Source organism: Daldinia caldariorum (assembly GCF_022478825.1).
Source record: "Daldinia caldariorum strain CBS 122874 unplaced genomic scaffold F4812scaffold_14, whole genome shotgun sequence".
Lineage (NCBI taxonomy): Eukaryota > Fungi > Ascomycota > Sordariomycetes > Xylariales > Hypoxylaceae > Daldinia > Daldinia caldariorum.
The window spans coordinates 863,125-875,973 of record NW_025953050.1 but is presented as its reverse complement, the minus strand read 5'-3'; the positions used below and the strand labels follow the sequence as shown (position 1 = coordinate 875,973).

Sequence of the window (12,849 nt, the reverse complement as noted above, 5' to 3'; positions counted from 1 at the left end):
AAGGGCGAAGGGGATCAATGCAAAATGTATGAATTAACTGTAAATATGGCAAACGTTCCCATAAGCTCATAGTAGGTAGGTATATAAGAGGTATTGAAAAAGATACTCCGTTATGTAGTAGGTACCTCTTATCAAGAGGATGTGAGTAAATGACATATTTCTCATTTTCCAAGACAGGATTTGTATGATTAACAACCAACACACATTTAATAGGTGGACAAGTTCATAGGAGAAAGATGTATGAATGTCTATTATATTCTATCGCTTTGTTACACCCAGTAATGAATTGTTTCCGTTGACTTTCAAGGTCCTCTACTAAAGACACCTGACATAGATGTTCATAAATTACCTCCTTGTTAAAAGTGGGGAACTTCGCGATCCGGTTCCCTATGGAGTTGTGTTATTGATACGTTTGGACTTTTATCTTTGTGATTTTTGGTGCCACTTGAAATAAAATCGTACGGCTTTGCAAGAGCGCCTCAACGCAGTGCTAAATCGTTAAGAGCTAACGGCTCATTCGGGATTATTATATCGACCCAGCTCGTCTGGATTAAGAAGGTTATCTGTACGCAACGCTCTAAGCGTTTTTATTAGGTGCATTGCTGGGGGAGAAATATTTCATTAGATACATCCCTAATGTTATGGGTTTAGAAGATGTTCCCTACCTCTTCCACAACTTTTTCGAAAATATAGGTAGGTATACTACGTATCTTCTAAAGTAGCTACTGCAATAGCTACGGAAAGCCTTAATCTAATTCTGTTTCGCAGCTAGCGGCTATTTAGTATTGGAAATATAAAAGCCGTAGATATCAGAGTTATAGATATAAGAGCCGTAAGCTAAACAGCTGTTCGATATATATTATAGTTTGAAGAGCCGGACGTAAAGCTAAGGCAAGTTAAACTTCGGGCTCCTATGCTATCCGAAGGGTGGCCTCATGTTCATTACCTGTACCTGGTATCCTTTCCGCGAAGTACTGACCATGAGATTGGTGATTTTGAATATAGGTGACTGATATATGTTCCGTTATTTTACAACAAGAAAAAAACGAGATGTAAAATTCCAGTTTTGCTATGGGGCATAGTTACACCTTTTGAATTTCAAGATGCTTAATTAACTTCTGGGGTACGGCATTGATATTAGTAGAAAAAAGAATGTATTAACGAAATCACATCGAAAGCTACTAGTTTAAGCAATAAACCACTTCCCCAACGAGGAGTGCATTCTGGTCTATTACTACCTAGATCTAATCGAAAATATCCAACTATCTAGACTTACCTGTTATTAGATTTGTGGGGTATACTTAATGCGCGTCCGCCTCGCACTTTGCCAAATCGACTTAACATAGCTTTAAGACGCTTGTTTCTTTTGCTTATAGATATACGTATTAAACCCATCGTCTTTTCCATTTAATTATCCGCGATGTAACTTCCGCCTTTCCGCCTTTCCGCCTTGAAGACAGAAACTATTTTCTCATAGCTACAAGATTATATAATATATAAGGTGTTAAGAGCACAGAGCATAGACTATTGAATAACTGTGGATTCAACGTCGTGGGTCCACCGTACTATCGGTCATATTTTGGTTGCCGGATGCTACCTCATCGAATATATTTGGTTAGGAGGTAGGTAACTAACCTTTTAAACCGTACATTGACAATATTTATCTGGAGGTGTGCCAATCTTTACTGGAACCAAGAAAACATCGACACGGCCTCGTACATGATTATAATATATATCGGAAGTCGGAGAAACCAACAGACTCTTGGACGATTGAGTTGTTATTCATATCGTCAACCACTGATTGTAACTAGAAATATCAGGAGAATTTGTTCTCGCATCAGGTACCCGCTTGACTAATGCAGTTCAGGCCGAATACCCGAATCGGGTTAATGGAAACTCGGCGTTTTCCGTATCAAGAGACTCGCGCATTTTTGTACTTAATACACTATGTCGCCCTTATATCGTTGCCCTTATATAAAAGAGTTCTTGTCCCGATTCGTGTCTAGAAACTCATTGTGATACCAGTAAAAGTCACGCGCGACCAATTCGGTTTAAGGGTTTCGCAAGATTGATATTTAATAAGACTAAAATTCTCCAGGATCATATTCAGGTAGGTTTTTACCTAAGGCGCATAACGACCCTAAAATATATAATGAGAAGTTATTATTAAACAGGAGTTGATATAGAGAAGGGATTCATAACCGTACCTGTCATTGGCTTCTTCTTTTCTCTTTCGTTCTTGAAGAGAGTAGATTCATTATCAGGTACCGAGATCTCGCCTTGACCATATACACAGATCATTCCGAGCCCCTTGCAGATTTTCATCTGAAAATCCACTTTATTACTTGCATGGGCCCATCAATGCCGATATCCATGCCCGCCATGCGATTGGGACTTGCGCACCAAAAACAATTCGCCGCTTATCATAGCCTACCTAGGTTAGGTAGGAGGTAGCTATAGCATTTAGTCACGATCTAAGCGTAGCTGAGATCAAGTCATCTAATCATCTTTTAACACCATTTTCCTGGAGTTTCTTCAGTGTTCACTAAACAGACACAGCTATGACCTTCGGTTTGAAACAGGGTAGTGGGAAAAGGGGGTCCACCGTTGTCTCCATAGACCCAACGTTTCCACTAAGCTCCTGGATTATACACAAGTTAAATCTGGGTCTCGTAGTCCATATACTCGCACCTTATTGGTACTACCCTTAGCAGGTTACCCTAAGCGAAAATCTCTAATACACGAAGGTCTCGATCGACAAGTAGAAGCCCTCGGGGATGCGATAGTCTCAAGCCGGCCTAAACAGTACCTGTCCCTGTCACATACAAGTAATGTCCGGTGTCGTCGCCGCTATCTGACGAGCACTAACCAAGTGTGGCGGAAGTTTTCAAGCGTAGGCTAGTCCATTGTCTTGGGACAAATGAAGCCCAACTTGTCCGTCAAGTCATATTAAATTAAATACCTTGGTAACCATACGCATCCGTACTATCTCCCCTAGTTTCCTTAACGAACCCTGATTAACGTTGTGGCACTACCCCTGCCGGCCACCTTCGTTAATGTGATCCTGCATCGACTTACAAAATCCGACAGCTCGCCTAGCATCGACGGAAAGACAAGAAAAGAAGAAAAATTTATCAAGTTTTGCGCGCGATGTCGAATATAACAGATATCCAAGTAGCCTCCCTAGCGGCTGGCTTTTCTATGGGATTCGGCATATTAACAGTTTGGGAAGCCATAAAGCAAACGCGCCGAAATCGACATCCTCTTCGAAGCACATATGTGAGTAACGGCTTCACGACACCCACGCATTTTCAAGGCAAATCCTCCCAAGGAGATATATACCACTCTGGGGATGCGCATATCCAGCGTTGTTCTGACTTGATTCTAACACGATTTCGTCGCAGATATATATGCTCTGGGGGGAGATTATAGCAAATGTAGTTATCCTTATCATCGGCTATCTTTGGATCGATGGACATTTCGGAGACAGGCCGAGGTAAGTTGCGATGCTTCAAGGTACCTTAGGTACACTATGACAACTAGCTAACGACCCGTTATGATCGAAGCGTACCACTCCTTTTTTTTATACTGTTCTTCTGGGTGTTCGAAATTCAGTTCCTTATGCAAATTATCATAAATCGAATCGCGGTTATTGCGGAATGTCAAGATGATATACGAAAACTTAAATATGGAACTGCGATTATCATCACAGCTATTAATATCGCAGTTTTTTGTATTTTTATCCCGGCTCATCTCGTCCCACCCGTAAGCCCATTGTAAGTAATCCAAATGACTTTGACTTCAGAACGCCAGGTGCTAACACGATGTCAAAAGGTATGTCGAAATCAACAAGTATTGGGATAGAACATCCAAGTGTCTCATTTGTGTTGTTGACGCTCTTCTCAATTATTACTTCTCGCGAACGGTGAGGAAGCGCCTGGTCGAGCAGCATGGATTGGTCAAGTACGCTCCTCTGGCGAAATTTAACGATAAACTTATGGTTGTCTCGATTCTCATGGATGTAAGTTGCCACCGTGTATAACTCTGTCTAACTCGTTCTTCTAAGACGAAAACTAACTTGTCAATCCTCCAGATCATGCTCATTTGCTTAATGTCATACCCTAACCCAATTGTCTTTGTTCAATTCCACCCTGTCACGTATATGGTGAAACTCAACATTGAAATGTCTATGGCTACCTTGATTACCAAAGTTGCCCGAGACGCCGGATTAGGAGACGAGGAGACCAATGACCACCACGACCCTTCTCTTTCATACGCCAATAACCGAAGCCAAGTCGGACGATCCAATATCCATCACAGTCACAATGACGCCGTGGCGCTGGAGACATACCACACAACAACCATAGGATACGGAGGCAGAGGATCAGAAGAAGACTTCGAGGCCTTGAAAAACGTGAACGGAATTCATAAAAGAGTCGACGTGCGCGTCGAGAGCACAACGAATTCGGAGACGGCCTCTAATGAAATAGATAAGGCAAGAGGAAGATCCTTCGACAGAGTGGAGGATGAGCTCTCATTGACCAATAACCCTGGACATCCAAGAGGCGGTTCCTTATAGATAGACTTGCTCGCGCAGTCATTTTTGTATTAGTCGGCTTGTATGCTCTTTGGGTTTCAGCTTGCTTATTCCACATTCTTAGGTCACAGGGAGAAACGATGGTAACTTGATGTAGAGCTTATTTGCTAATGATAAGTTTGGTAAAGGGGATGATACACATGAAACGGATAGCGTCCGGCTCTAGTTTTTGTTTTTCTTTCTTTCTTTCTTCTTCATATATGTCTCAAGAGTAATAGCGCAGACAGCGTTGGAATCTTTACTATGCAAAGGTCAATAGTAATCGTAATGATGATACCCCTCTGCTATTATAGTTTCTGAAGAGGTATATGTGACAAACCATCTGGAAATATTGGCTCTAGGTGGTGGTTATTAAATGTCTCAAACTCAAGATACCGAAGTAAATAGGAGGTAGTTACCCATTTTATGGAAGATGTTTCTCCATCATAACTGAAAGACCTTATGAATAAATGATAAGAGCTTATTATAATGAATTGGATGGTAATCCCCATTCAACTGATAATACTCTATAGCCTCAGAATTGATGGCTTCTTTCTGTTTGTCAATGGCTCCATGCCAAGAAATGGTGCATGCAATCCAAAAGGGGGAGGGACATCAAAGCGTAAAGGCCCCGTGCGCAACTGGGAATTTATAAGCTACAAGATTCCCCGCTGCTCTCTTTGCTTCTGCTAACTCATCTTCATGCACTAATAACGATTCTATGCGACTGAATTGGTTACCTATTTATTATGTGAGAACTAAGTTGGATATAATGTATTGACCCGACTAAGCTTAACAAAGCCTATTACAAATAGAAAATACCTAACGTAAAGTCCTGCATTATTAATTCAAAGCTCGATTACGGCATTTGCTGATGTTTGATTCGCAATATGATCGCACTCTGTCGTGATGACGTTGATTTCTCATCAATCCCTTGTTCCTAACCAAAATAGGTAATGAAGATGCGTACATGAATGCTACCTCTTAAAGGTTACTGGAACATTAGTGCACCTATATAATAATCTCATCTACCCCTCCTCCAAAGAATATTTCTATGATATACTCTTACGCACTTCCCATCACAACCCAGTAATAAAAGACCAATTCGAGACTCCAGCTGCTTCTAACCATGGCCGACAAGCTATACATATCTGAAACGCCCGAAGACGTGAAGAACGCCAAGGGCCTCCATCTTATCACCCAGAATACGCCAAATGGACAAGCCGTGCAAATCCTCTTGGAGGAACTTGCAGAGACATACGGCACATCGTGGACGACTACACTAATCGACATCTCAACCAATGAGCAAAAGAAGGAATGGTTCCTGCGATTGAATCCTAACGGTCGCATTCCGGTCTTGGTTGACAACAACCAAAGCCCCCCTTTCCCAGTCCATGAGACGTCGGCAGAACTTTGGTACCTGCTCCAAGCCGCCGACAAGGACGACAAGTTCGGTTTCTCAGACGCCCTTGAGCGCAGCGAAGCTCTGCAGTGGACGTTTTTCTGGCACGGGTCCGGCGCTCCCTACCAAGGTCAGGTGCACCACTTTACCAAGGCTGCGCCCGAGAAGATTGAATGTAAGTCTTGCAGTTATAACCAACTTTAATATTGTGTTACTGGTGAACTGACAGAGTCAAGACGCCATTAATCGTTTCAGGAACGAGACACTTAGAGTTTTTGGTGTGCTCGAGATCAGACTCTCCGGGAAGTACACCGGTGAGCCGAGGGAATACCTCGCTGGAAAGGGGAAGGGGAAGTACTCCGTAGCAGACATCAAGACGTGGCCTTGGGTTAAGGGATGGCAGTATGGTGGCTTCACCAAGGAGGAGATTGAACAGTTCCCTCATTTGCTAAAGTGGATTGACCGCATTGCTCAGCGCCCTGCCGTCCAGAAGGGAATTGGATCCAAGTATATCAAGTCTTGAGTTACTGTATACCATGGGTCGCTGCAAACGGAATTAGGAGGTAGCTAATGACAGTTATGAATCTTCAAGAACTTTCAGACTTTGTCTCATTTTCTTTTGGCAATAATAGCCGAAATTACATTCATAAGGTAAATTCGAGTAACTGCACCTAGGTTGTTAGCACAGATCAGGAACTCTTTCCAAGTGACGATTCCATTTCAGGAGATTTCAACTTGCTATAACTCAAAACTCAATGTGCCATAAGTTGGGGGGACGTATCTTATACCTGCTACCCATCAATGGGGACGATCCTCAGTGTGTCGTTATGAACCCCTGAGAAGACAGATTGCCAAAGCACGTAAGCAGTTAAAACTTTACGTCTTATAAATAGGTATGTAAATAGTAACTAGTACTTATAACCCCGCAATTATGTAGTGTGTCCTGAAATCTGATAATACCCCTTTCCTCAACCACTCGCTGGTTTGAGTAACGGTATGATAATGTCGGGTAGGCAAATGTGTTCTGGAGTAGAGCGGGTAAATACTACCCGATAAAGCCTGCTTTATTGATATCCCTCGAGTCATGCCTAGCTCCTTCTGTTACGGTATATTCTGTTGTGACCATGATCTGACGAGTACCATTCGTGGGCTGAGCAGCCCCCCCAGGTATCCCACTCTCATCAAACGCAACGCCAACCGCTTGATGTTTAGGGAGATTCAAGAAGCTTTCCTCACTGTCTATTGAGCGGCCCTGGACCCCTTCCGCATTTATATACTCTTCAGAGTCCCATGCTGTGTCGTTGGGATCAGTCCCGGGTGGCCTCTGCTTTTGCCCTATAGTCGCACCACGACTTCGCAGACTGCTGAGCCGGTAACCTCTAATTCCAACCCCACTGTCACCTTTCGATCTAGCCGCGCTCACTCCCTTCTCAATATATCTGCTAAATAATGCGTATACCATAGGCAGGTTGGTCAATACAACACAAACAAAAGATTCGCGAACAGACCAGTATCCCGATTGGGCCGGGTCGATATCGCCGAGCTATTTTGAAGATTATTAGTCGATACTTCGGCATATGAAATAGTTATTCATCAGAGCGATTAAAGGCATATTCACATAACATACCAAGTAAATCGGAGGAGGAAAGCTTACTGTCAATATAGATACGCATCTCAGGATACCAAATGCCATTTCAAGAAAGCCACCACCAAACATGAATAGAAGTACGAATTTCTTTCTCCAAGGAAGATGCGCTTTCCATACCAGCTGAAAAAAAAATATTAGCACGCTTAGAGACGGTCTTGAGTCTAAATATGGTAGACGTACAGGTAGTGGTATAGCCATGATATAAAAATCAGTGAGGGTATTCATAACCATAACGAAAATAGTTTGGAGGGTAGAAATCGCGGGCATGCAGTTATCTAGAACATAATTATTAGCATCCTTCAAGGAAGCCTGTTTTTTTGGAGTTGATATCAGTACTCACTTCCTGGTGAAGGGTTGATTTGCCACTGGTGATCAAAGGGAATACACTTCAAGAAGGCCACAAGTAAACAAGCAATGTAACTCAAACCAATAATAGCAACCCCCCAGCGTATCATGGAACGCATGTTATTGACTCCCTCCCTGCGAAAAATGTCAACGTCATTTGATTTTCAGAGCTGGATTCCTTGGAGTAATTACGTTAAACGTGCATAATACACCAGCCAACAAGCCTTTAGCAGCCAGAGGAGTGTGGCATATATTATAAGACCAGCAACGTTGCTTTTTGATCCGCCGACTCGTAGATACCACTCTCTTGAATTTGGATCAAGTGATTCTCGGTATGCGTCCGTCATCGCATTGTTGGCAAGGCCTTTCCAGTAGGCCACAACACAATAGGCCATGACCGATTCTGCCGTATAAAACACCTGAGAATATCATGTCAGAGGCAAACATTCATCAGATATAAGCATAGCGCTGGTTGACTCACAGTGGCCAGGAGCATCATAGCATCGTCCCATGCCAAGCTTTGCCATCCCAAGATCGAAAATTTGCTGTAGTAACGAAGGGCGACAACAATATAGGAAGTTCCTTGCAACGCCCAAACCTCCCGAATAAAGGCTTGTTCAGTCTCGGTATGCATAGTTACTACTCAAACTCCAAGGTTTCAACGGAAGTTTAAGAGAATTTGTTAACTTGAGGATAGTCTCGCACCAACTTATTTGGGAGTGAAGTTTGCTTTAACTATGTCGACCTTCGCACGTCAGGGGCTACGTATAAGCACATTCCTCCATCGTAGAGATGTTGACTTCAACGGCAACCTTAAACGACTATGAAAAAAGGTCGCTTGGATATCGTGGTCGTCGCCTTTGTCATTTGCTCAGTGGCCACTTCTTCCCAGCTAGCGGTTCCGATAAATCATAATGTCTATCCATGTAGATATCATGAAACAGTCATCGTAGATATGTGACAAGAAAACTAGAGGCGAAGTTAGTAGAACTGAGAATTATACCGACTCTGATTTGATATCATAGAATTTATTTTTTTTAAAAAATTTAAAAAGGTTCTCTATCAGGTACCTAGAACGTTGTAGAATAGGGTCCCAATTGAGGGAGATGGGCAAGCATATCAATTAAATTCCACAGGGCTGAAATTCTGATGATGCTTCGGTTAAGTACCAGGTACCTAACCTACCAAACCTAAGGTAAGTTTAACGGGACCTGCCTATATGCTTGACAACATATTAAGCTGTAGGACAGCCCAATGGACTTACGCCTATTACAGTACGGATCACCTCTCTTTACACCATTCAGCTAACGGGATACGAGAGTGTGATACAGTGCTCGCAAGCATTTAAGCGATGTCCCTTCAAGCTCTATATAAAATCATGCCCACATATCATGTTTTCAATGATTTTGTCTTAGGGCTAAGTAGTCTAGACCCTTACTGATTTACTGGGCGTTGAATTCCTGGCGAGATTACGCGAATCAAAAAACGAATAGATATATCATTTAGAGACAGGTACGTTATCCTTTCTAACATGGTTGGACCGGGCTTTCTACATATCAGATATCGATCTCGTTGCGATTTATGCACAAGATAAGTTGTTTAAGCCATATTAAACGATGTGACCAATCACGGGCGGCCAAACCAACATCTGCTGCAAGAGGTTCGTTCCCGGAAGCAGGTAACACACCGGAATAAAAACTGGAATATACATTCGAACACCCCAGCACCCGGAACAGAGTATTGACATGTATCTTCCTTTTTTTTCTTACATATGATCTGAGACGTATTCATCGCCATCTTTTGTTCTTAGAGCCTACTGTGTAAACGAGGCTTCAAATATATTGGAAGTGAGGTGAAACAACTCATCACGTACATCCGGTGATCGATAGGGGAATCAGATATCGTAAGCTTCTTAGAAAATCCCCCGTAAGAAAGCCACCTCTCTCTTACGAATGAGAGCGACTGACGGGAGTACTGTCGCAGATTCGTGTGCCCTTCGTGAAACAAAGAACTACGAGGTGGGAAACTGATTGGTGGCCACCGAACTGCTGCTTACTGACTAGGGTTGCATTTGCATTTGGGGGAGGGGAGGGGATGAGTGATCGTTCGTTGGATTTGCCGTGACTTAGGTCCGCATCCGAGATCAACGTAGCGTGAGAAGCAAAGCTACCAGGCTACGTATGCTCACGTCCCGAGCGGGACATCTTCAAGCGACACCCAAAGGAATTATACATCTGTTATCATTTTCTTCGGAGCAAACACTTTGTCAATCATCGCCAAGGATCTTTACAGCTCGGTGATATGAGGCTGAATATAGAGTGAATTCATTAGGAATAGTCTCGCATTACCCCCTTTTTCCTCCCAGTACTTCAAGCCCTCCGCGTTGCATATTATGCCTTGGTTTTGCTGAACGTTCTACAATCCAACCCAACTTTCCCCAGCATTGCAATCTAGACTTTCCGAAAAAAAGAAAATACTTTGGTGAAGATGACCATCAGCGAGCATGTTCCCGAATCGAACGTAGATGTGTACGTCGATATGGCGCGTTCTCCAAAGCAGGTTCCCTTACTAACCCTACCCATAGGCTCATTATTGGCGCCGGCCCGGCCGGGTGAGTTACGCGAAATTTATTACTGCATGGCTTTTAATTTCAGGCTCATGCTCATGGTGCTACAGATTGATGGCTGCGTGCTGGATGGCACATTGTGGTGTGACAACCCGAATCATCGATAAAAGGGGCACCAAGATATTCTCCGGCCAAGCTGACGGGCTTCAATGTCGAAGTCTCGAGATATTTGACAGTTTCGGCTTCGCGGATAGGGCATGGAAAGAAGCGAACCATATGATAGAGGTAATAACCCCAGAATAATGATGAATCTATTCTTTGCTAATGTAACTTGGGATAGATATGCCTCTGGGTTAGTATTATCTGCTAGCTATCCGTAAATGTATAACAAGGTCTAATTCGTTTCCAGAATCCCGGGCCTGATGGCATAATTCGTCGTTCAGACCGTATTCCAGATACGATTGTAGGACTTTCTCGGTTCCAGCAGATTACGCTACATCAGGGACGCATCGAACGCTTCTTTCTAGATAATATCAAGAAGTATTCTAACGATACCATCAAAGTGGAACGCGGGGTCCTTCCGGAATCTCTGGAGATCGACGAGACGGAAGTCGAGGACCAATCTTCCTATCCGGTGACTGTGAAGCTGCGCCACCTCACCGACGAAGAGGCAACTCCCCAGCAGCAGATCAGCGGAAGCAAGATATCAGATGGCCTTTTCCGGAGCAATCTGACGCATACAGATGACGAAGACGACTTGATTCGAAAGAACAAGTCCCGGGCTGGGACCGGGGAGATAGTCCACGCAAAGTACGTCATTGGATGCGATGGTGCGCGCAGCTGGACTCGGCGCGCCTTAGGCTTTGAGTTGCTGGGCGAGGCGACCGATTCTATCTGGGGTGTCCTTGATATTATACCCATTACCGACTTTCGTAAGCATTCACATATTTAGCTTGAGTTATCCCCCTCCTAACAGTAGATTCAGCTGATATCCGAATGCGATGTACTATTCATTCGACCGAGAATGGCACCTTGATGGTAATCCCCCGGGAGGATAAACTTGTTCGGCTCTACATCCAATTAAAAGAGGTAACTCCCGATGCTTCAGGTCGTGCGGACAGGTCTAAGATTAGCCCTGATTCCATTTTCAATGCGGCCAAAAAGATTCTTAGTCCCTATAAGATTGACTATGAATATTGCGCTTGGTGGACTGCATATCAGGTATGGTCAAACACCTCGTAGCCATCCCCTGATATCGCTAGGAATATGTACATGTATTAATGCTTTCTAGATCGGCCAAAGAGTGGCCACGCGGTTTGATTCTCATGAACGCGTCTTCCTCGCAGGAGATGCCGTGCACACGCACTCCCCAAAGGCTGGTCAAGGCATGAACATTTCTATGAATGACACCTATAACCTTGGCTGGAAGATAGCGCTCGTCGCAAAGGGTATCGCAAAGCCAAGTATCTTGAGCACGTACCAGAGCGAGCGGCGCAAAATAGCTCAAGATCTCATCGACTTCGACCATCGCTTTAGTAGGTTCTTTTCCGGGAGACCAGCTAAAGACATCATGGACGCTGAAGGTATTAGCATGGGGGAATTCAAAGAGGCCTTTGAGAAAGGCAACTTGTTCGCATCTGGCTTGAGTGTCAACTACGAACCCAGCAATCTTGTTAGCAAGGCCGTGGGTGAATCGAAAGAAGTACTGAGCGATGCGACCAGTTCGGCCAACGCGTTCACAAAGCAATCACTTGCTAAAGGTCTGCCCATCGGGATGCGCTTCAACAGCTTCAAGGTGGTCAACCAGTCTGACGCTCGACCCTGGCATTTTCAGGAGAAACTTAGGTCGACCGGCCAATTCCGCATAGTCGTCTTTGCAGGAAACATCTTGAGCCCCCCACAAAAGAAACGCCTGGAAGATTTCTGCGAGGCACTAGGTGCGCCAGATAGCTTTTTCCGCACTTCTGCCACATCTAGTCCCCCACTGGACGCACCCATCGAAGTGTTGACAATACATTCTGCGGAGAGGGTTGAGACAAATTTGATGGACTTCCCCGAGATCCTTCATCCCTATAATCCGCATACCGGCTGGGACTACGATAAGATATTCGTAGACGATGTAAGCTATCATGAGGACACTGGAAAGGCTTACGAGAATTATGGTGTGGACAAGGAGCGAGGGTGCGTTGTGGTAGCCAGGCCGGACCAGTACGTCGGTTGGGTGGGTGATCTCGAGGACTTCAAGGATCTGCAGAGGTACTTCGAGGGATGCCTCATGCTTAGCCTCCGGGCGTAACGATTGCAGTGTATGA

General features: G+C 44.1%; 4 protein-coding genes across 4 annotated transcripts; 3 read left to right on the top strand and 1 right to left on the bottom strand.

Annotated features, from left to right (window-relative positions):
* The first annotated feature begins 2,738 nt into the window (after nucleotides 1–2,738).
* F4812DRAFT_113792 (uncharacterized protein) lies at nucleotides 2,739–4,822 on the top strand. The gene is made up of 5 exons (XM_047929375.1): nucleotides 2,739–3,279; nucleotides 3,405–3,496; nucleotides 3,567–3,776; nucleotides 3,835–4,021; nucleotides 4,094–4,822. The coding sequence occupies exons 1-5, from the start codon at nucleotides 3,151–3,153 to the stop codon at nucleotides 4,577–4,579; spliced, it is 1,104 nt and encodes a 367-aa protein (XP_047788142.1). The 5' UTR covers nucleotides 2,739–3,150; the 3' UTR covers nucleotides 4,580–4,822.
* A 459-nt stretch (nucleotides 4,823–5,281) lies between these two features.
* On the top strand, nucleotides 5,282–6,635 carry F4812DRAFT_113773 (glutathione S-transferase). The gene is made up of 2 exons (XM_047929374.1): nucleotides 5,282–6,153; nucleotides 6,215–6,635. Exons 1-2 carry the CDS (start codon nucleotides 5,706–5,708, stop codon nucleotides 6,499–6,501), a joined length of 735 nt encoding a protein of 244 aa, XP_047788141.1. The 5' UTR covers nucleotides 5,282–5,705; the 3' UTR covers nucleotides 6,502–6,635.
* A 388-nt stretch (nucleotides 6,636–7,023) lies between these two features.
* On the bottom strand, nucleotides 7,024–8,605 carry F4812DRAFT_461514 (uncharacterized protein; the record flags this gene model as incomplete). The annotated part of the gene is made up of 6 exons (XM_047937882.1): nucleotides 7,024–7,521; nucleotides 7,606–7,746; nucleotides 7,807–7,901; nucleotides 7,967–8,106; nucleotides 8,164–8,390; nucleotides 8,453–8,605. 6 exons carry the CDS (start codon nucleotides 8,603–8,605, stop codon nucleotides 7,024–7,026), a joined length of 1,254 nt encoding a protein of 417 aa, XP_047788140.1.
* Nucleotides 8,606–10,458: 1,853 nt separating this feature from the next.
* F4812DRAFT_461513 (putative phenol 2-monooxygenase) lies at nucleotides 10,459–12,833 on the top strand (the record flags this gene model as incomplete). Its single annotated transcript, XM_047937881.1, has 7 exons — nucleotides 10,459–10,499; nucleotides 10,556–10,582; nucleotides 10,648–10,822; nucleotides 10,878–10,889; nucleotides 10,947–11,469; nucleotides 11,523–11,758; nucleotides 11,829–12,833. The coding sequence occupies 7 exons, from the start codon at nucleotides 10,459–10,461 to the stop codon at nucleotides 12,831–12,833; spliced, it is 2,019 nt and encodes a 672-aa protein (XP_047788139.1).
* Nucleotides 12,834–12,849: the final 16 nt, after the last annotated feature.

Excerpts from the sequence above, each read along its gene's own strand:
- F4812DRAFT_113773 (XM_047929374.1), top strand. The coding sequence starts at position 5,706 with ATGGCCGACAAGCTATACATATCTGAAACGCCCGAAGACGTGAAGAAC. Across the intron at positions 6,154-6,214 it reads TGCGCCCGAGAAGATTGAAT|ACGCCATTAATCGTTTCAGG; the intron begins GTAAGTCTTGCA and ends GACAGAGTCAAG.
- F4812DRAFT_113792 (XM_047929375.1), top strand. The coding sequence starts at position 3,151 with ATGTCGAATATAACAGATATCCAAGTAGCCTCCCTAGCGGCTGGCTTT. Across the intron at positions 3,280-3,404 it reads ATCCTCTTCGAAGCACATAT|ATATATATGCTCTGGGGGGA; the intron begins GTGAGTAACGGC and ends ATTTCGTCGCAG. Across the intron at positions 3,497-3,566 it reads CATTTCGGAGACAGGCCGAG|CGTACCACTCCTTTTTTTTA; the intron begins GTAAGTTGCGAT and ends TTATGATCGAAG.